Source organism: Mus caroli, chromosome 5, assembly GCF_900094665.2.
Source record: "Mus caroli chromosome 5, CAROLI_EIJ_v1.1, whole genome shotgun sequence".
NCBI lineage: Eukaryota > Metazoa > Chordata > Mammalia > Rodentia > Muridae > Mus > Mus caroli.
Genome location: NC_034574.1, coordinates 23009359 through 23032922, shown reverse-complemented (window position 1 = coordinate 23032922; position 23564 = coordinate 23009359). Strand labels below are relative to the sequence as shown.

General features: G+C 40.1%; 1 protein-coding gene across 4 annotated transcripts in view; it reads right to left on the bottom strand.

The window, feature by feature from the left end:
* The window catches only part of Rbm33 (RNA binding motif protein 33), a 99597-nt gene that overhangs the window by 18103 nt on the left and 57930 nt on the right, over positions 1-23564 (bottom strand). For all 4 annotated transcript variants that reach the window (XM_029477709.1, XM_021161824.2, XM_029477708.1 and 1 more), the window contains 5 exons: positions 11464-11596; positions 10088-10431; positions 8231-8545; positions 6852-7139; positions 3361-4029 (listed from right to left, as the gene is read on the bottom strand). In XM_029477709.1, coding sequence (XP_029333569.1) covers positions 3361-4029; positions 6852-7139; positions 8231-8545; positions 10088-10431; positions 11464-11596 — 1749 coding nt within the window. The remainder of the gene's footprint in view (positions 1-3360; positions 4030-6851; positions 7140-8230; positions 8546-10087; positions 10432-11463; positions 11597-23564) is intronic.

The following is a 23564-nucleotide window of genomic DNA, read 5'->3' as shown; positions in this document are numbered from 1 at the left end:
TTTATGTAAACAAGTGCTCTATCTGTACAGACACTTTCATGCCAGAAGAGGGCATCAGATCCTAGTATAGACAGTTGTGAGCTACCTTGTGGTTGCTGGGAATTGAACTCAAGACCTCTAGAAGACAAGTCAGTACTCTTAACCACTGAGCCATCTCTCCAGCCCCCAAGAAATCATTCTTATGAAAATCTTTAGGATTGTTTCCTACTACCACGATGAAATTGTTTTAATAAAGAGGACCTAAATAATTTCAATAAAAAGAACTAACGTACAACAACTAGAAGACAAATGAATGAAAACATCTTTAAAGGTAACATAATTAAAGAAATGACTAAAATCTACTGTCTTAAACTCAGACTCTCCATCTTTTACAATTTAAAAAAAAATTCTAAGAAAGTCAGGTATAGTGGCAACCCACTTTAATTCTTGTATCTGGTAATGTAGGCAAAAACATCAGGAATTCAAACTACATAGCAAATTCAGAACTACATGAGACCCTATCTCAAAAATCAAAATGAAATATGCAAAGATGAATGATTTAAATTTTAAATTAGCTATGAAAGACAAGAAACACCCACTGCAAGTCACAGCAGGCTCACAAGTTATAAGTCATACACACAAGCCCAAAGAAGTTGAGTCATTCCCAACTGGTATGAGGTATAGCAACAGCTGGCTAGAGCTAACTACAGAGACTCATGTTCTTAAGTAGTACTGGTCAAAAAGCCTGGCTAGAGAGTGACTGCCAAAAGGAACTACTGAACACTTTCGATTTAGTTACATAGATTTTGTATTAGCCATAAAGGAGACAGCTCTCTTAGGAAGCATGAGCTAACTTCTGCCTTATAATAAAACGTTCTCCAATGGTCAGCCCTGAAAAATACAAGTAACATTATACAGGACAAACAGATTGCATTTATTTATTTAGGAACACACACACACAAACACACCTCTCTCTACAACTAAAGCAGCAGTTTTAACCTGTGTGTTGTGATCCCTGAGGGCATGTCTAGCAACCCTTTCATAAGGTCACATAAGACCATTGGAAAACAGATTATACATACATACATACATACATACATACAGACAGACAGACAGACAGACATATGTGGTGAAGTGTACGTGCACATGCGCGTGTATGTGTGTGTGTGATATGTGTGGTGCATGCCTGCAATCCAAGCATGCAAGAGGCTGAGGGAGGAGGGTAACAAGTTTGAGACCACTCTAGGAAACAGTAAGAAACCACCCCACCTCCTAAAAAATAGGAATCAAAAAGAAAACACACTAGGCTTTCTTTAAGAAACTTTATAAGCTATATATTGTACTTTTACCCTACTAGAAGTCAAGAGCTTCTAGCAAAATAGAATTCAGCCAACAACAAAATGCCATGATTCAAACAGTGAACTGAAAAACTAAAACCTTTCACACAGATGTCACTTAGAAGCTTCTCCTCCTCTCATTCTCAGGTTGCCCAGCTGTGATGCCTGACTCCGTACAGACTCATAGCTAGATTCTTAGAGGCAGAGCACAGAGCTGAGCCCTAGGGTGATGCCAGTGCCAGGAAGAGGACAACTATGATTGATACCTAGTAGCAACTAAAGGCGATGATAAAAGTCAAATATGTGATAGTTCCAGACACTGGAACACACAGCTACTTAACTTTCTGAATTGTCCTAATTAGGCACATTTTGCAACGAACCCACAATTATATGTTCTCTTACTAACAGTTCCTATCCACTTAGAGGAGGTAGTATTTGGGAAATACTATTTACTCAAGATAAAGAGTGAACACCACCAGAGACTCATCAGGTTGATCAAAGTTGCCAACACAGAAGTAGAAGAGCTGCTAGAAATGCACATCAGTACTTAAGAGTCAAAAAAAGAAAGGTTAGATAGAACCCATTCCAAAGTGACTGGTGACCATTTAAGTGGAAATTCAAAAGACTGTTTTTCCTATTTGCAGTAAAAGTACGCAGTAATGAAGCAAAATCACAAATAAATTTCATATTAAATGTCTTAGTTTTGTTTTTACATTGGAGCAAAGAAATAATTGTAAGTACATACAGTTTTTTTCTTTTTAAAGGAAGTATGCTTTCTAGTTTAAAATGCTGCTCCCTATGGGTAGATACTTAACTTCTGTGGCAGAGCATCTATCTACACTGTTTTTCCCACCAGTGAGCAAGTCTTATTGCCACCAATAGTCATCTTCTCTTGAGCTTTTAAGTCAGTGAGACAGACTAAACCTTCAAGTTTAAAATAAAGGCCCAACCTAGTCGGCCATCAATGGGAGGAGAGGCCCTTGGTCTTGGGAAGATCATATGCTCCAGTACAGGGGAATGCCAGGGCCAGGAAGTGGGAGTGGGTGGGTTGGGGGGGGGGCTTTAGGAGAGGAAACTAGGAAAGGGAATAGCATTCGAAATGTAAAGGAAGAAAATATCTAATAAAAAATTTTTAAATAAATAAACAAATGCCCAAAGCTAGAAAGCCATTGTACAAACTTTACTGTGCCACTGAACATAGCAGCTTCAGATGTTAAATGTGACAGGAGGAAAACATTCAGATAAAACAGGATTGTGGATACTGAGTATTCTACATATGTAATTTACTTGACATTATTCTATAGACATATCCTTAAATCACATGGGAGAAATTCTGTTTTCTCTCTCATACTCAGCTAATTGATAAGCAAACCACATACATAGCATTTCATACATCAAGGGAAACTGCTGCACTTCATGGGTGGAATTGCAGGCCCTTTTCCTTTTTCTGCTGTACAAATGTTGTGCCTTTAGTCAATCACTAACTCAGTTTACAAGGTGAAATGCATACAACAGGTATCATTGCTACAGAGCACAGCAATTACACAGACAAGTATGTGGCTCAAAAGTGGGCCCACCCCCTCTGACCATACATACATAAATGCTATAAACAACTACTATGTGTGTAACAATTTTTTTGAGATAGGGTTTCTTTGTCTAGCCATGGCTGTCTTGAACTCACTCTGTAGAACAGAATGGCCTCACAGAGATCTGCCTATTTCTGCCTCTCCTGTATGTGAATTAAAGGAATAAGCACACCTATGACAAACTTGATAGTTTCTTTGTTGGATTATGAGAGCACTGTTTATTACTTATAAAAAAAAGCCAAAACTGAGAAAGGTATAGCTGCAGGATGACACAATGGCCTTTCACTAGACTCAAGACAGCTGAGACAATATGGGTTCATACAGAAGTAGAACTTAAATCTTAGGTTTGGTTAATCTACATGACTCTACCAGAGTTCACGTTCAACTCTTTTCATGAAGACTAATACCCTATAAGGCAAACAAATTTACAGAGAAATTCATAAAATGTGTCAACTTACCCCTCCAGACAACTTAATCACCCTGACCTTGGAGCTGACATGTGGCCCGTCTCCACCACCTCCACTGTTGGCCCTGTGCATGACAGTCCTCTTCACCCCTGGCTTGGTGTCCTGAGGCCGGCCCTGAAGGGATGTCACTCTGGCTGCCTGTGGGGAGTGGGGGGTCTCCTCCATATCCATAGGTTTGACCTGGAGGACTTTGTGTGGCAGCTGTCGCAGATGCTTCAATGGTCTCAAGTGTTGCCCTTGATGCTGCACGTTAGCACCAGATGGGACAAAGTTTACTGCTTTGGGCTGAACACTAGCAGTGGTGATGTCTTGGTTTTTAACGAGAAGTCTGGTTTTCACATTCTGCCTGCATTGTGCCCCTGGAAAGGGCAACAGTGGGTTACCATTGGTAGGTGATGGTGTAGCTGCCAGTTCTTCTTGCTCCATGGAGGTCTGCGAGCCATAGATCTGCTGCTGCTGCTGCTGCTGCTGCTGCTGCTGCTGCTGCTGCTGCTGGTGCTGCTGCTGCTGTTGCGCAAGTCTTTCCAGTAACTCCTTCTTTCTGGCACCAGCCTGCTGCTGCCTTCGTAGTTCCTTCTGCTTCAGGATTTCTTCTCTCAGACGCTTCTGCTCCTCTATCTTTAAGCGATATAACCTTGTCTCTTCATCTTCATCAGGAAACTAAAATGGAAAACACAGTTCACTTTGCTTTATGTGGTAGGGTGGCCATTTCAAACAAATCAATTTTCCCCCAAACCTTGCAACTCAGTATTTGAAAGAAGGCATTCAAAAATCTGCTTAACAAGTTTAACTCTTTCCTCTAGGGAGGGGGGGAAATTATACAGCTAAACCTAATTTGGAAAATCTTATCAGAATATTAAAAATGAAATAATGTAAATTTCTACTCATTTACAAGTTTGAAACCAATTAAACTATTCATTTAAGATATCAAAATATGTTTCAAATGGAAATGGCAATAGCCATATAGTCCCTGCTGTCACAGGGATTTTATCTGGCTCTTCCCTGACAAACCAACAAAAGGTGGGGTGTAAATGACCTGAAAGGCCCTGATTAGAACTATTGATTTTTCGTACAGAATTTTCAGCCTGATCTCAAACTCATTTGTCACAGAATAATTGGTTATAATGAATAGCTCAAGTCAATCTTTCTGACCTTGAACTCACGAACCCTCCTCAGAATCAAAATGCTGCCAATCACAGTATTGGAATATTAATGTTACATGAATGCCCTGAATATCCCAGACCCAAACTACACTCAAAGTCTATACAGAGAATTCCTTTCAAATGTCTAGTGATTTTCTTTTTTAGTAAAGAATCCAATGAAGAAAGCTTAAAAACTTAAATATGTTTTATAAAATTATCTATCCATAAAAATCTTTATTGAAGATTCAATCTATTAACAATTCACCTCGTTACAAATCTTACCTATTTCCATAAATCTCAAGAATTAGAAACGTAAGACAATCACAGAGGTAGAGTTGCGTGGGCACCCTGTGACTTCTTGTTGCATGTCAAAGTCTTAGGTGCATTTCAAACAAGGTAGGGAGGTAGGTGAGGGGTTGCTACTGCAGCAGGCATGAGGAGGAAGCCCACAATGCAACAACTGCACCAAGACCCAGATGCACCACTTCCTAACATAGGAGTGATTTCCTCTGCATTTGTTTCCCAAGCAGTCAAGAAAGGGTTAAAGTGGGTTCAGAGATATAGATAAAAATACTCTAGATTTATCCTTTACTGTACCATTACCAACTCAATAAATCTAAGTCAAGTCAGTAAGTCACCTTTAGCTAAGCAAAATATTTTTCTTTACAAAGAAGAGAAATATAAGCCTGGTTCCATTTATGTATATGTATGTGTGTGTGTGTATGTATATATATGTATACATATACACATACACATACACACACACACTAAACAAAAACAAATTAAGGCATTCAACCTATACCATTGCAATCTGTCAACTTTCTATTTTGCTTTCATAAATTATCTGCCTGCCTGTAATAAATTTCCAGAATTCCTGGTCTCCTTTTATTATTAAGTCACTGTTACTATAAAAGAAATGTGTATGTGAACCAGACTAAAAAGCTAGCTATAGAACCCAAAGGCACTATCAAATGATGGGGGGCGGGGGGGGGGGAGAAAGAAAAGAAAAGATCATTTTATTTAGGTTTGGGGGGAGAAAGGTTTGCTGAGACTGAACACAGGGTCTTGTGAATGTTGCCCAAAGCTTTACCACTGGGGAAGGGGGAAAACACACACACACACACACACACACAAACACACACACAGTGATATATATCACATTATTATATTATTATTATTATTTAATTCTGAGAAGGATCTAAGTTGTCCACACTGGCCTTAAACTACTGATTTTCCTGCCTCACTTAACCTTCAGAATAGCTGAGATTAAGTGAGTCCCCTATTAAGTCCCCATTAAGTCCCCTATGCTTTCACCCCGCCCTGCTCCCCAACCCACCCACTCTCATTTCCTGGCCCTGGCATTCCCCTGTACTGGAGCATATGATCTTCCCAAGACCAAGGGCCTCTCCTCCCATTGATGGCCGTCTAGGTTGGGCCTTTATTTTAAACTTGAAGGTTTAGTCTGTCTCACTGACTTAAAAGCTCAAGAGAAGATAAGATGGCTACCTTCAGAGTAGCTGAGATTACAAGGGTGCAACCCAAGACCCAGATCACAAAGGCTCTTTATAAGCCATGTCGTTCCAGTCCAGTAGAGTTAGTTTTCTTTCATGCACTGATTATGGAACCCGCATATCAAACTTTTAATATGTCTATTAAATGCCATCCAAAACATTCTGACTTCCTAATTTTGATGTGATACAATTAATACCATCAGAATCACTTATCAGAAAAAACCCTGAATGATGAAAGCCTAATTAAAAGGTTAAAACAGTATTAACTGTTTTTTTTTTTTTTTAAGAAGGATGAATTCCCTCAATTCTTGCTATCATTACACTGAACAACATAATAATCAGTCCACTCAACATGGATTTTACAGGTGCTGTTCTTATCTGTGCCCAGCTCCCAGGTATACCCTATCTTATTTCATCCTCACTTAACAGGTAAGAAAGTTGAGGTTTGTAAGAAGTGAAAATCATATAAAATACTGATCCACATTTATTACCCCACACCTACTCTAAATTACCAAATATAAGTAAGGCCACAGAACCACATGGTTTTGCGAGTAAGGTTTTACTGGTATTCAACACATCTGTTCCTGTAAGAACTATTTATAAACCACTTTGTACCACAATGGTGAAGTAAGTAACTATGATTGTCTAGAACATTTATAGAACTTGGAGGTCTTTTACAGAAAACATCTGCTAAACCTGGATATATATTGATTCTATATAATACAACAATAACTGTACAAATATAATCCTTGCATGAGTGAACTAAGCAGAATACACTGGTCCTCAGGACTCTATTACAGAGACAATGCACCCCAGGAAGGCATCCTACCTCTGCTTCTGTTTTTGCTTCTTCCTTAGGTTGAGCTTCAGGACTAAGTGGCTTGGCTTTTGCATCAGTATTTCCCTGTGAGCTCCTGGAAGACACCACAGCCCTACAAGGTGGGGATGTGTTGACAATGGACTTCACCTGAGCAACAGGTGTAGAGGAGCATCGATTACCACTCATTTCCAAAACATGTGAAGGTGCTATGGGGAGTTCACGAAGATTACTGTTTCTGGGAGCAGTGGGTTGCATCTGCTGCATGGGCCGTTTGCTTATATTCTGAGATGCTGCATTCTGTCACAAAAAGAAACACAAGTTTATTTGTGAGTAAAACAACAAGTGATCACTGTCATCAATAACTGCCTTCCTTTCTGAGAGGTAAACCCCTTACTCTTTTTATGCTAAGTATTGCTGTGTGCCCTGATGCTTAGGACTCAGTTCCATAAAGATACAGCTTCCACTTACAAAAGTCAAACCCAGTGAGTTTTCATTATATGGACTAACATTTTTAACAGCATTCTGGGCCAAACAATAACACCTCACTCTGCCTGCCTCAAGGACCCAACTGTATCAATGGCACATTGTTTCTACTTTACCTAAGTTTAAAATGGAACAGGAGAACCCAACGCTCTGTTTTAATCTTATAAAAAGCTTTCTGGAGGAGAAAGGTGCCACAAAGTTATTTCACAAGAAGAGACATGCCTGAGAAGAGAACCCACATGTCAAGGATCAGAGATGGCTGAGACAAAGAGGAACTGAGCTTCTGACATCACCTTAACAAGGAAACAGGACTACACATGCCTCTCCTCTATCCAGAAATCCCTTAAAGGCTTTGTTCAAGTCATATTACGATATAAAGAGGCAGGATTAGGAAAACAGGCTCAAAGCAACTCACTGACTTCCTCAAACTATTAGAATAAAAGTACAGGACTAAGACGCAGACTCACAGAAAGGAACTGTGTTAGGATATTGTGAGACAAGACAATGGAAGGGAACTACATCTTACTCTCATACCAGCCTACTAGTTCCCAGTTCCTTTCAATGGATGACAAGACCATATGTAAAATGTAACACCACCAACAAATATAAGTTAATTTCCTATAACTGAATGGAAGCTCTGAATCAGGACCCACAGAGGCAGATAATCTATATCAAAAGCTAAACCCCTTGCACTGGAAGATTGACTCAACAGTACTATCTAATCACTACAGAAAACTCAAGGCTCAGAAAAGGGTAAGTTAATATCTATAATTTAAATTTTTTTGCAAAATACTCTAAAAAATTGGTTTTGCTTTTGAAAATAAACTGTTTATTAACTAGAAAATTATCTAGCTCAAAAATTATGTCCCATAAACCCTACAAGTTAACCCACATCTGTTACTCACATGCCGGAGCCCCTGATGTGGGGTACACTGCATCCGACTGCTGCTGGGCTGTGGCTGGGCAGTCTGTACATGCGGCCTGAACTGCGGCTGAGACATGGGCATCAGAGGAGGGGGAGGAGCAGAAAGGTGATGATGATGCTGGTGCTGCTGTGGCTGATGCTGAGGGGGAGGCTGATGCTGTGGGGGAGGCTGGTGTGGAGGCTGGAGGGGAGGCTGAAGGGGCGGCTGGTGCTGGTGATGCTGGGGCTGCTGTTGGGGCTGTTGCGGCTGGGGCTGTGGTTGATGAGGTGGTGGCAATGGAGGATGCAAGGGTCCCTTCCATTACAAAAGAAAGAGAAACAACAGCTCATTAATAAATGTGCTAGGGAGATCTCAATGCAATGGTTTCCTTAAAAACCCAGCATGAGAAAAAGCTTATGTGGAGAACTAACACCATCATAAATGCAGCAATTGGCTGCTGACACTACCTTTGTTTGCCTAAGCATATGCATCATCATAAAAGGCAACCTCCCACAGCATGCTCAAAGGGTCTACAAGGGAAAAAGTAGACACAAGGACACAATGCTTTCCAACTACATGTTCATGGCAACTGCTGCTTGATAACGGAATTATTAATTTCTTTAGATTCACCTATGTTCTAATATTTCTATAACAAAGGAGAAATTATTTCTATTTAAAAAAAATCAAAATATTTAACCTGTTTTGAACACTGTAAATAGTTATCTTTTCTTTTTAGCTTAAATGTATATTCTTTTTAATTTTATGTCATTTACGTATTGCTCGACTAGCTATGTATATATGTGAGTATATAAGTATGAACATGAACATGTGCCCAAGGCGATAACTTGCTAGAGTCAGTTCTTTCTTTCCATCATGTGAGTTCCAGGGGTCAAACTCAGGTGATCAGGCTTGACTGCAGGTGTTTTTACCTGCTATGCTATCTGCCCGCTTAGATATACTTTTAAATAATGTATTTATGTGTATGGATGTTTTAGATGAATGTATGTCTATGTGCCTTGGGCATGTCTGATGCCTACCAAGACCAGAAGACTTTGGATCCCTTGGGACTGGAGTTACAAATGATTGTGAGCCACCCCGTATGTGCTGGGGATTGGATCCCATCCTCTAGAGAGGCAGCAAATGCTCTTAATGACTGAGCCATCTTTCTAGTCTCTAAATAGACATTCTTGTATTCTCTGGGTATCCAAATAGTCGAGACAAGTATATTATTACCAACTCTCCTTACCCCTTTTTTGAGTACACAATACTTCCCAAGTTCTGGAATTAAGGAATACCTTTGCAACTCACATGATCACTATACATCTTGATAATTAAGATTAAAATAATATATATATATATATGCATATATGTATATATATATATATATATATATTTGATAGGAAAAATGTCACAATTCTTATTCTGGCCAGTAAATGCCTACCAGCAGAGGGCGCACAAGTCTGTCATATAAAGAGTGAGAAAGAGCACACTTTTTCTCCCCACCAAGAAAGGCCATTGTTTCTCCTGAGCAGGGATAGGATGCTAAAAAAGCATTACACAAGATAAACTATCAGGGCTTTAAACACTTTAAATGTTAGTGGTCTTACATCGCTTTTAAAATTCCAAGTTCAGTTCCTAGAAAACAAGAATCACTTTACCACATTTCCTAGTATTAAGGAAGTAAACAATACTGACCAGAAGAACTGGCTATATGAACAGTATACTTAAGACTACTACTCATATCATTTACAGAACCGTAAGTTAGCAGAAACAAAACTGGAAACTTCTCTTTCATGAAACACAAAGGCTTAGCACCATATAGGCATGGTTTCCTTCAAGGCTAGCTCATGTGCATACCTGAAGGTTAGGCTGTGCATGTGTAGGCAGGAATGGCTGTCCCGGGCTGGGTAGAAATGGCTGTCTAGGAGGAATGAAAGGCCTGGCAGTTGCTGACCCTGGCTGGCTAAAGTGCAGGATCCCCACTGGGCCTGGGGGCTGCAGGGCTGGTCTTACAGGCCTCTCTCGAGGGAACACTGGCTGCTGTCCTTGCTGATTAAAAGCTGGTCCAGGCTGAGTGAACGGTAAGGGACTCTGAGTAGGAACAGGATGGCTGCTGTTCAGGAGCGTGGGAGGAGGCGGCGGTGGAGGAGGACTTCGCTGTTCCAAAAAAAGATGACTGGGGAACCTTGGTTCACCTGAAACTGAATAGTAATTCATTACGTTCAAGTTAGAAAAACTTCTTAGATACGCTATAGAAGAAGTTTAATCCAGCAACATGGCTGCTTTGGCATAGGATCACATGCTAAGGCAGGATCTCTCCAGAATGCTGACACCTACTGGATTACAGTAAGATCTGGCTAGAGTATGGACACACCCTTAGCACACACCTTTAATCCCTAAAAATGAAGATGAGGTTAGTGTGTAGAATGGAGCAGCCATATTTTGAAAGTGACATCTAATTGAGGAGCAAAGTGATGGATCAGAGGTAGACTGACAGAATGAGTAAGATATAGGATACACTCAACTCAACAAAGAACAGACAGGAAAGACAGGTTATTTAAGAGCACTGAGGAAGAAAGTGGGTGGTGAGTGTGTATGGCAGTTTTTTAAGAGAAAGACTGCAGAGAGAACAAGCTAGACACAGATAAAGACAGAACAAGGCAGAGAATGAAAAAGAGCCAGAAGATTAGAATGTATTGCCAAAGTTAGTTATGAGGCCAAGTAGAGCAATTCAGGCAGAAGCACAAAGAAGGCAGATCTACAGTCAGCTTGGAAGATCAGATTGTACAGAGAGGCTAGAAGCTTCAGGCTTAGGCCTAGAACAGAGAAAGAAATGCTCTGAGCTCAGTCCAAGCCCTGTATTCATACAGCTTAGGTTAACGCTCTTCTTGCATCCCTCTATCCAAGGAAATAAGTGACATTTACAATGAGTGTTTTCGGGAACTGCTTCACTATTTTCAAGTGTTAGCGTCGTATTTTATAAAGAATCCTAGATTTAGCTATCCTGGCATGATTTTGTGAGTTGTTTTCTATAAACCATTCCTTCTTTGTAGAAGACTGTCATATTTCAGATCCAATTACTGTTTAATTTTAGCCACTGAGGTAACTGGTAGAATCACTGTAATACATCTTCTAGTGGGAGGCAAATTCTGTTTTAGCAGTAACTGCATAGGTACATCATTCAGTGAAGCTTCTGTCACTTCATCCTGTGCCCATTACATCCCTTCATGTACCTCCTAAGAAGAAAGGGTCTCGTTCCTGAGGTGGGGGTGGGGCTCTCCACTGGTCCTGGAGAGGAAGTCTAGGTGGCTGGTTAAAACTGTTGGGAACAGGTCCAGGTGTGTGCTGTGGAAATTCTGGAGGGCCCTAAAGAACAATGGAAAACAAGATGAAAAACACCATGTAGGCTTCGGAACATACACATAATCCCAAGCTTAACAATTATTCCTGTGGTCAGCCTACTTCTTTCTATTGCCTAAGTATGCACATAGATGAAGATAAATATCTATATGTAAATATAAATGATATTCCATAAAAAGGGATTTGCCATTAATAAAGAATCAAAATACAGCATCAAAAAAATTAATTCAGGATTTTAACATAACTAGAGAGCCATAACACTGCCTCAAGACTTATTCGAATCTACATAACTGTTGACTTTCACTTTCAGAAATCCAAAAGATAAATGTCTATTTTGGACATCCATGGCATTTGTGAAAGGTGCTATTCTTTGTTATCTACTTCACACAACCCTAATCAACAGCTATGAGGCAATTTACTTCAAAAATAGGAAAAAAAAATTCAATTTGTGCCTTAACAAAGTGAGCAATCTGAGATAGCAGAACATTAATTTTAAGAAATCAAATTATTAAAAGAAAAATAATATAGCTGATTCTCTTGTATAAAAACTACATTCAGGATGGGTTACAGCTCAATGCTAGAGTGTTCCTCTGCCACCAACGTGAGGCCCTACGTTCTATACCAAGCACCCAAAGAAAACGAAACAAACCAACAAACTCGCTCATTCTCAGTAGTGTATTTTACTAGCAGAACTGAGAGAGATGAAGGAAAAGGACCTCATCTCACTGTCCTTTAGTGTAGTTGCTGAGACAGCTAAAAATCTGTATCAAAGGAACTGCTACTCAAAGAAGAAAAAGAAAGAGCACAAAGTGCTCTAAAATGAAATAATAAATATCAAATTCTTTTCATATAGTATTACCTCATCCATGAGAAATAACCCAGTATTTCTCAACTCTTAAACTCTTAACTCAGTGGTTAAGAATGCTTGCTATTTTTGCAGCGGACCTGAGTTTGGTTTCTAGCATGACTATAAGCAGCTCATAATCACTTGTAACTCCACCTATAGGAGATCCAATGTCCTCTTCTGACCTCTGTTAGCGTTGTACTCTCATGTACATATACATGTACATATATAATTAAAAATAAAATTTAGAAAACAATCTTCCCCATAAATGCAAACCTCTTAAGGTTTTTGTTTATTGTTTTATTATTAATTTTAGCTATTCTCCCTAAATGTGACTCCATTTTATAGCACCAAAAATACTTTTTTCTGTTGCCTTTAAATGTCTGCAAGGCCAGCAAGATGGCAGTGGGTGCAAAGTGTCTCACATCCAATCTGATGACCCGAGTTTGACTACCAGAACCTACATGGTAGAGGAAAACAATGACCCCTGCAAACTGTCCTCTGACCTCCTTACATGCACCTTACACACAAGCACACAGAAACAACAAACAAATGTGAAAATCTACTTTGGAGCTGGGGAGATGTCTCAATGGAACTTGTTTCATAAGCATCGAGACCTGAGTCCCAACCCTCTGCATGCACATAAACACAGGTTGTGGGAGCACAGACCGAGAAACCCAATGCTGGGAAATGAAGCAGGAGGACTCAATGAATCAGACTAGCTAAAATGGTTCACATTCAGTTATAAACCCTCAAAAACTAAGATAGAAATGTGACTGAGGAAGACATCCAGCACCAACCTCTGGCCTATACATGTGCACCCACACACAAAACACACAGGTGGTGGGAGGGGAGGAGAGGGATGGATCGAGAGAGCAAGCCTGAACCTGGGTGCACAATAAGAATAATGCAAAACAAACACTCCCATTTACCACAAACCTGTAAGCCTATTAGCTAAAAATGGAATTAAAATGAGGTTTGAAATGTAAGCATTTTATCTTTCTCAAAATAAAGCATTAGGATTTATTGAAAGATATAGAACAGAAATCCCCACAGATCACATTAGCTATGTCAAGTGAAGCTGAGGCAACCGTCACATCTAAAGAAGTTTCTTGCTACCAAAAAAGACATCAAGATACCTTCTCCTCAAAGCACAGTCAATAATGAGGAACCTGTGAATATGTAAAACATACTTGCCCATCCTCAGAACACAAACACAAAAATGGTACTAGACAGACACATCACTACTCTGATGCTCTGAGAGGATTCTTTAACATTGTCACTTTGATAAAATACAGAAAAGCTTTTTCTATCAACACAGGCTGTTACCATGCTGATACTTAAGAAGCCTGAATAAGGAGTTCTAACAGACATGCCCATTCTACCATGAAGTCAATGAAACACATCATGTGCATTGTATGTAACATTCTTTACACATAAGAGCATAGTGTGAGCACTCCAGTTTCAGTTCTGTGTGTCAGCATATTCTGGCACATACAGTTTGAGCATCCTTAGTCTGAAAAATCAGTAACTTTCTAAGTCTCAAAGTTTCATATTGCAGATTTCAAATTTTGGCTTAAGGTTACTCAATAGGTAAAATCCAGGTTATTCATTCCCCAAACTAGAAAACTCTGAAACCTGAAAAACTCTGGTCCTACCCTACCCATTTCAGATAAAGATGACTCAACACCTATAAGTATATCTAAACATGGTTTTAAGTGATCTTCAAATTTTCCTGGATTATAAACTAGAAATTATGTTTCTATGACATCTGATGGGGTAAGGGGAGGAAAGGGAGAATGGGAGGGAGGAAGAATATATGAATGAATGAATGAATGAATGAATGAGAACCAGTTTATATACCTCTGGTATGTAACTGATACTGTGGCTTCTGATCCAAGTGCCTTAGTTAGGGTTTCTACTGATGTTATAAAACACCATGACAAAAAAGAAATTTGGGGAAAGATTTATTGGATTAATTTAATCTCAGCCTGCTTCCTTCCAAGAGCATTAGCTCAGAGTAGCACCACCTCACTGTGTGCTGGGCTCTCTCATATTAACCATCTATCAAGAAAATGCCCAGGAGGCTTATTCACAGGCCATTCTGGTAGGAACATTTTCTAAGTTAGGATCCACTCTTACAAAATGACTCTAGCATGTGCTAAGTTGACATAAAACTAACCACCACACCAAGTCAATCAGTAATCCTGACACTTTCCAATTACACAATTGTCCTCCAAAGCTGTGTAGAACTGCCACCTCAGGGACAGTCTGAAATGAAACACACTGAGGCCATCAGAAATCACAAACAGTGGGCCCACCTCTCATAACAGTTCAGAAGATTAGAAATGGTTTAGAACTCAGTATGTGTGAATAAGGTGAAACCCCAACTCTAGAGTCAGGCACCTGGCATGCTTACATGAGGTTACTTGAATCCACTGTTGACTGCCTTTGGTTCTACGGTCAATCTTGATGTCAGAGGAGCTGGGAGAGAGAACTGGCCTGAATGAAGGATCACATACTCCCTGCCTTACAGTGATTTTCACTTTTTAAAAAAAAGATTTGTTTTATCTATGAGTACACTGTAGCTGTCTTCACACACATCAGGAAGAGGGCATCAGATCCCATTACAGATGGCTGTGAGCCACCGTGTAGTTGCTGGAAGCTCAGCACCTTAGAAGAGCAGTCAGTAACCATTTCTCCAGCCCTCATAGAATTTTAATAACTACCATGTGACTTTAAGAACATCATCAGGGGCTGGTGAGATGGCTCAGTGGGTAAGAGCACCCGACTGCTCTTCCGAAGGTCCGGAGTTCAAATCCCAGCAACCACATGGTGGCTCACAACCATCCTTAACGAGATCTGACTCCCTCTTCTGGGGTGTCTGAAGACAGCTACAGTGTACTTACATATAATCAATAAAAAAAAAAAAAAACCCCAAAAAAAAAAAAAAAAGAACATCACATCATCATGTACTTTATAATCATCTACAGAGGACCAAAGGTGTTCTGGTTCAAAGACTGCCATCATCTGCCCATACAAGGCCCATTACCTCATCAAACATGACCAAGAAACAAAATCTTTATGATGTCAAATCACTGCCTAAAGTCATTACTTTGGTAACTTTACCACAGTCACTCAACCACATCAAAAGATTTCACTGAAAAAAATTCAATGTGAACTGCCACAGGTTATCATTGTCAAGACAAAGCTCTCAGAGTTGGAGATGTCAAACAGTAATCAACTCTCCCCTTAGATACAAAACATCTGTGGCACTATGAACTCTGGAAACTATACTAGACTTCTACAATGCATCTATTTCTTTAAAAACTTTATTCATGTTTTGTTTTAAAAAACAAAAACAAAAAACAAAAATTCCCCTGCGAACAGTTTCTCTGGTAGAAATGGCACTTTCTGCCACCCATCCTCATTTCAGACAGGCCCAGACTGCTCTTTGGGGTTTGTTTCACAGACCCACCCTGGTGTAGACCACAGATGACCCACATTCCCACTTCCCAGCCTGCTTTTCACTATACAATGAAAAGGCTCATTACAGCAGATTAGTATCACCAAGTGATTTTAACTGGTTGGTCCACCATCAGTGGGAAGTCTTTTTCCTATCCCTAGTCAGCTTCTTCTCCCACTGCCCTGATCACTTTCCATCCAATCATCTTCTGGTTCTGATCTGCAGTCCAGCTGCTTCTATGCCTGCAACAGTCTGAGCAGCCTTATACAGTAAGGCTTGGATACAACCAAGTATTGCATAGTCATTAGTAATGTGTGTGCTAATTTTTAACAGCAATGTATTTAAGATAATCTAAGTTTTCAATCCATTATTTCATTTAGTCAATTTTTCATAGAAACAAACAGTATACTGACTTACAGCAAGCACTGAAGGCATGCTACTGATGTGGTATTTAACAGTGCTTCAGGCGCCTCAATTTTTAGCTATGCTAACAAGTTGGCAAAGAGCAGAGCAGGAGGAATTGAAGAGGGTAGAATTTACTTACACAACACATGTACTGATAGCTAGAAATCAGCAACACTCAGTGTGAAAACTTCTATCGCTTTAACTTTCACCAATTTCAAACAAGAGTGCAGCAAGCCTAAGTTATTCACAAGTCACCATCCCATGCTGCCACTCCTACCACTGCACAGCTGCCTCCCCAGCCAACTGACCCACCTAGTTCCTTTCCAAAACCAGACTGATTTACTGCGGTATACCTGGCTTTCTAGATAAACTAAGTTTATCAGGAATTACACCTATCTCTTCCCAGAACCAGAGTGACTTCCTGCATTGTGCCCCTGTGGTTTCTACACATAACTCCTACATTATCATGAAATACAAGACAAGATCTTCTGTAGTTGGCCTTTCTGTTCAGATCTCAAAAAGACCTAACAGCAAGCTCCAGTTTCTTTTCACTCTGACTTCATAACTGAGTGTAATTAAACTAAGCCCAGCATTCCAGTCTGTTTTCGTTACTAGGATCACAGAAGTAGAACATGTGTTGGTTCCATGAACTGAGTCAGGGATCAGTAGAATGAGTCATATGAAAAACTAGGCTTTTCATAATCCTTCCCTCCACCCCACCCTCCACCTCTCCAGACAGTTAATTTTGAATCCTCCAAGGAGATAAGGCAGGTGTAACTGGAAAAGCAGGCTGTTTTCCACACTGTAAGGAGTGAAGTTCTGCTGAGTTCTGCTGTCATGGAGAGACCAGGGTATCACTCTCCCCTTAACCCTTCAGTTCTGCCCCAATTAGTGGTCAGAGCCAAGAGGACTCCAGAGAGACCAATGCATAGTTTCTAGTAAGAACTTCAAGCACTGGGTGGTGGTCGTGCACACATATAATCCCAGCACTTGGGAGGCAGAGGCATATAGAGCTCTGTGAGTTCAAGAAGTCCAGTCTACAGAGCAAGGTCTAGGACTGCCAGAATTACACATTGAAACCCTGTCATGAAAAACAAAAACAAAAACAAAACAACAAAAACCACCAACAACTTCAAGATATGGCAGACTAAGTACACTGCTTCTCTGTGTGGAGTAGCTGTAGCCCAACTCCAACTGCCATTCCTCTTCAGATGCTACACACCTATTCTCTCAGACAAGATTCTCAACTCAGCAACTCCCAGGGGAATCCTCCTGTCTCTGTCTCACAAAAGTTGCGATTACAAGCATGCCCCACTACACCCAGATTTGTTATGTATGCTTGGTATTGAACTCAGGTCTTCATCTTTGCATGGCAAGCATTTTGCCAACTGAGCTATTCTTGTGGCCTCGGGTACATTACTTCTTAGTCTCTACACACTATCAGAGTCCAAAGAAGAATATCTAAATCTTTATAACTTCCGAAGATACCCTTTTATATTAAACTGGAAATATAATAGGATCTCAAATCTTGCCCCTCTGGATTCTTAATACTGTTAAGTTTCCTTTTCTACTAGTACCCAGATGCTGCTTAAATGCATATTCATAAACACTACAATGTGTGGGGTATGATAATTCTATGGTTCACTGGAACCTAAAGGCTTAAGACTCATGGTAATTCTTAGAGCATTATTCTGGCTTCCAGATGAACCTTTAAGGGACTAGCTGAGAATGGATACTCACAATAACACTGACTGTAGCACTTGCTCCAGGGTACAGAACAGAAGAATCCAGAACTGACTAACAGCTGCCTCAGCCCTGTCATTCTACCCAGTCACTCCCCAGCTGCAGCCCGGAGAAGGTGACTTATTGTCTGAGCCCAGGTTTACTCACTTGTAAAATGGGAATAACAACAATACGTAAAAGTAATGGAACAGAAAAGTGCTCTGCACAGTACCCAACAAACAACCTAACTCTATCAAACATGTCATTGCCATCCTTGCATGATGTATTTGTAGACAGTCATCTAGACTGTGAAATGAAGCACAGGACTGCTGATAATTCCCATGTTTCCTTGTCATGTGAGAACCAAAGGAGTTGAAAACCTGAAACCCCTTCAGTCTCTCTGCCTCTAACTGAAGGTCTATAAGGCATAATGCCATATCTGTTGTACACACTAATATGTCTTCCTTACTTGGCACAAAACCTGGCACACAGGCTGTCATGAGGTGTTACAGTTAGTAAATAAATAACTTCCCACTTCTAATAGTAAGCTAATACCAAGCCTTACATTCTAAACTTGGAAGTACTGCAGCACACTAAAACCCTGGCTTCCACAAAGCACACTGGTATTTATACCATGACACAAGGCAGGATGAGGAAAGGAGGGAAGGGGAGGAAGGGAGGTTGGGAGGCTGGCTGGTGGGTTGGCTGGTGAGTTAGTGGGTTGGTTGGTAGGTTGGCTGGTGAGTTGGTGGGTTGGTTGGTTGGTTTGGGGCCTTAGCCTGAAGTTTCCTGAGCTAATTGTAACTGAAACTCACAAAGTGCACAAAAGCCAAGGTCTGAGGTGACCACAGGTTTTAGCACTCTCAGATACTCCGGCTTTGTAACATTACTGGAGAAGAAAGTAAAGATAAACATAGATTCTGTCTCTCCTAATCTTAGAGGCAACCGCCTTATTATTTTTCTTTTAAGAGTCAACATTATTGGGACAGTCTGTTGTCTACTTCTAAGAGTGTCAATTTCCGTTGCTCTGCTATGGATTGAACTGAGACTTGATATGTAAGATAGATAAAGTCCAGCTCCCATCATTCACCCCATACATACCAACAAGTACTTTTGGGGGTTAAATCTAAGTATAAAAAGAGGTCAATAAACTAGAAATATCCTCATTATGGCAGAAATTTCTCAAAGAATAAGAAGATAGCAGGAGGAAGTTTGCTCCATGAAACAATAACCCATCCATTACAACATCTATATAAGTAATTTCCTGAATTTGTTCAAGTGCTAGCCAAAGGCTTAATTAAGTCTGTGGATGGCAGTTAACAGAGGAAGAAGAGGAAGAGGAGGAGGAGGAGGAAGAGGAAGAGGAGGAGGAAGAAGAGGAAGAGAAGGACCCATTGTTACTACAAGAACATGGGTGCTAATGAAATATTAATACATACCAGTGCCATTTGTTTTACACCAACCTGAGCTCCACTTCTCCAAAGACAGCTAGTTGCTAGAGGTCCTCAAGTGTGTCTGTCATGTTCTGAGAATTAGCAAGGCTCTGGCATGCAGCCTTCCCTGAAGGTCTTACAGGTAGGAAAGCATATACAGTGAGTGGAATCTCTAATCTAGAAAGGTAAAACCTCCCATAAATTATCCTCATTCTTCTCCCAGATGCTTGCAAATGTGGAGAGCACATCAGAGCCAGAGGCATGAAACTTGACAAATGAACCATGTAGTAAGAACATTCTGTAGTTCTACCTGTGAAGTCAGCCAACTCTGGGTACTCATGAAATGGGTACTCTGATGCCGTCTAGGTATCAAAACCACATCTGCAGATGTTTCAAATGCCACCCAGACTCACATTCACTGCTTTTCTGTGGTCTACCTAAGAGGAGGAGGGAAAACCCTTACATACACATGCTGACTCAAGCTGGGACTTATGCTCAGAGCTCTGCCTTAAGTAGGCTTAGGTAAGGGTCTGGGGCTCAGGACTCTTAGCTGGAACTACATCTCAGCCTTGCTTCATATCCTTTCTTTCCTGATTCCCTCTACCTAGCCATGTTCTGCTTCTGCTACCCTCAGATTCAATTACCATCACTCCAGCCCAGGATCTCACAAGGCTACAAATACAATGCTACCTAATTTCTTTAGTCTGGGGGTGCTTCAGCTGGCATACACCATCTAGCAAGCCTTACTCTCGAATGAAGGCACTCAGGTAGCAAATGAGCAGGTAAGTAAGATAGGTCCTCAAAACATTATAGAACTACCATCAACCCAACATGTTCTCCCTTTCTCAATCCTCCCCTGGCCCATACAAGTCTTACAGACAATATTGTACTTAGAAAGGATCAACAAGCCATTACTCCTTAATAGGAAGAAACACAGGGTTAAGAGTTCCACCACAGATGAATGGCAGCCACACTTGAGATTCTTCCATCTCCTTCAGCTCAATGCTTAAGCCACAGAACACTTTACCATGTCACTCCTTCAGTGACTCCTACTACTACATGGGTATATAGCCTGGAAAATGACTAATTCTCTCACCAAATGCACAATTCCTTTAGAAGTGTATTGTCATGGAACTTGCAGCACTAAAGTGCTTCTACCATTGGAAAGAAAAGACTAGTTTAATCCACTCAAACTGCTCTGCTTTTTTTTTTTTAATATCTCTTTAAAAATTCAAGATATATTATCATCCCTCATAATTCCTGTACAGATTGTGTTTTTACTTTTTTGCATCTCTTCTTAATTTTGACATTATCTATATTAATTCTATTCAGAAAGAACTGATAACTTCAGTTACAAAAAAAAACATAGATGGAAACTTTGCATAAATTGCTTAGCAAAAACTTAATCGTATAAGGATGAGAATAAAAAGGCTTCAACTGCTATTATGAGACTTATCAGCTTCTCTAAAAGGGTCAGTTGGTATGACTAATTAAATACTTTAACAATGTCGTTGAAATTTCCTGAATCTTTCAATAAATTACAACCTTCCTGTATAACATGTTTTCATTTATTAATCTCACTTAAAATGCAAAGAACTCTATAAGAAAGGAATTGACACTTAAGAACATCTCTGAGTTAATTCTGATTAAATGGGTTAAAAGCAAAGAATAAAGAACCCCAGTGACCCCGGCATAATTAAAATTACAGCCTTCTATCACATGTGTTAATCCTCTTCTCTGAGCATTCGCCACAGATTTTTTTTCCCCTTTCAGGTTGCACCTTGTTTTAATACACTGATTTTCCTAGAAAGCATTTTTATTTATAGATACAAGTTAAATACTCCAAAGAAGGAAGTTTTAGTTTCATGTTCAGGTACAATGAGTGAATTTATGCAAGGCACTGTTGTTGGTTCAAGCAATAAACTAGAATGGTGACTGTAAGCTAAAAACCTCTCTGCTGTATAAAATACTGCTCTTGCAATCTTCCAAGAGATCTTACATTCTGTCACAAAACGGAGCAGTGCATACAAACCTGCCACCGCTATGCCTACTAATAGGCCTTACTAGCAAATCCTCCCAACGACTGTTAGAACCTTGTTCTAAGACAAACTTTTTTATTTTTACTTTTTAAAGAAAACAGAAGCAATTGAAAAGCAAAGCCAGGCGATGGTAGCACATGACTTTAATCCCAGCACTCAGAAGACATAGTCAGGACTACAGAACGACAGCCAGAGCTATACAGAGATCCTAGTCTCAAAACAACAACAAAAGCCGTGGTCTAGTTATATGGAGAAAAAGCATATAGCCTATAAATTCCCAACTGTAAACAAATTTTCCACATGACCCACTGACAACCTAAGGATGAGCACTTGTTTCCAGGAATACTGTTGTGAACAATAAACGGCAGTACTGGAACACTACATAGCAACAAGCAAGGACAAATTACCAGCAGGTACAACAAAGCCAGTGAATCTCGGGCGCCTTATGCCCCAGGAGAGGAGCCAGGCCCCAGACACATGCAAGAGTCCATTTAGAACACAAGATGCTCAGTGACTGGCAAGGCCAACACAGACCCTGTGTAATGGCACTGTCTAAGTGATTGATCCTGCCTCAAAATAAATAAAGTGCACAGATCCTGAGGGGTAATCCCTAAGACCTAGGCATGTGTGCATGCGCTCTCTCTTTCAAATATAATAAAAAAACAGAAAAACAAAAATCAAAAACCTGGTGTGTTCTTTGTAGAACACACCCCTCCTACCCAAAAAGAGATTTTCTTCATATAGAGAGCAATTCTATAATTTTAACTTCCTATCACTTGTGGCTACATTACTAAACTGTTAACACTGGTTAACAGTGTTTAACAGTTTGTATAATTAAATTGCAACATTAGCGGTGGGCTACATTATGATATCATCTAGGGACAGAAAAGTGTCTCAATGGGTAAAGGCTCTTGCTGCCAAGCATGGGTACCTGAGAACTCAGGTTGTAGAAGAAGAAAACCAACACTCAAAAGTTGTCCTCTGAACTCCACAGGAATGCCCAGGCATAAATGGGTGTGCACATAGAATTTGTATGTGCGACGATTCTGACTGCTGTATAAGAAATCTGTATGAAACAATTTCAGTAGCTATTTTGTGGCCTCTGAGTTGTCAGTGTGGCCTTTAACCCAGTCCCACCTCCAGTGCTGTGCATATGAAATGCTGACATAACAGAGTCAAGTTAATGGGTTACTGAATTTGATAAGTCACCTCTACCTTTAATGGCTCTTTCCACTATGTTTAGCTGCTTGTGTTACTGCTGCAGATGGCCATTCATTGATATGATTAAATTTGATGGTATGATAATGTATGGTAATCATGATTAATCAGAAACCCAGAAGCAAGTGGAGGATGCTGGGTATTATGTCACCTGCATTTTAAACTGCATTCTCTGCTTGCAAGCCTGACAATATCTGACAGCTGGAAGGATCTCCTACCACATTCTCCTGCTACTCCTCAAAGATCTGATAAGAGAAAATGTCTATCATCCCTTCCCTATCTTAAGTGCTAATAATTATAAGGCATTGCAGCCATGTTGTAAAAACTGTAAGCACTCAAAAGCAAGACTTTCCTTCCTAGAGAGCATCGTCTTGATTCTCATCAGTGAGGCTGTAATCAGAAAAGAAATGGGATTTGCTGCAGCAGTCTGGAAGACATGATTTGCATGAAATAGCACTCAGGACCTATCTATCCAGCAAGCCCCAATCACCCGCACCTGATACCACACACCATACCCTGGCCCAGAGCTCTACTGTACCAGCCTCATTTGCCAGGTCAAGCCAAACAATAAAGACACTGCTAAAGATTAATTTCAACTTAAAACTATAAATTTAATCCTTGATTTAAATAAAGAACAACAAAAAATTATTCAACACCAGTATGGAGAAAAGGAAAGTGGACACATAGTCCCATGTTTAAGCAAGAAACTATTCGCAATTGATACCTTTTGGGAAAGGGAAAATCAACTTTCTCAAATGGGAGTGTGACTGGGTATATCACATCAAATAACAAATGGGAGTGTGACTAGGTATATCACATCAAATAACAAATGGGAGTGTGACTGGGT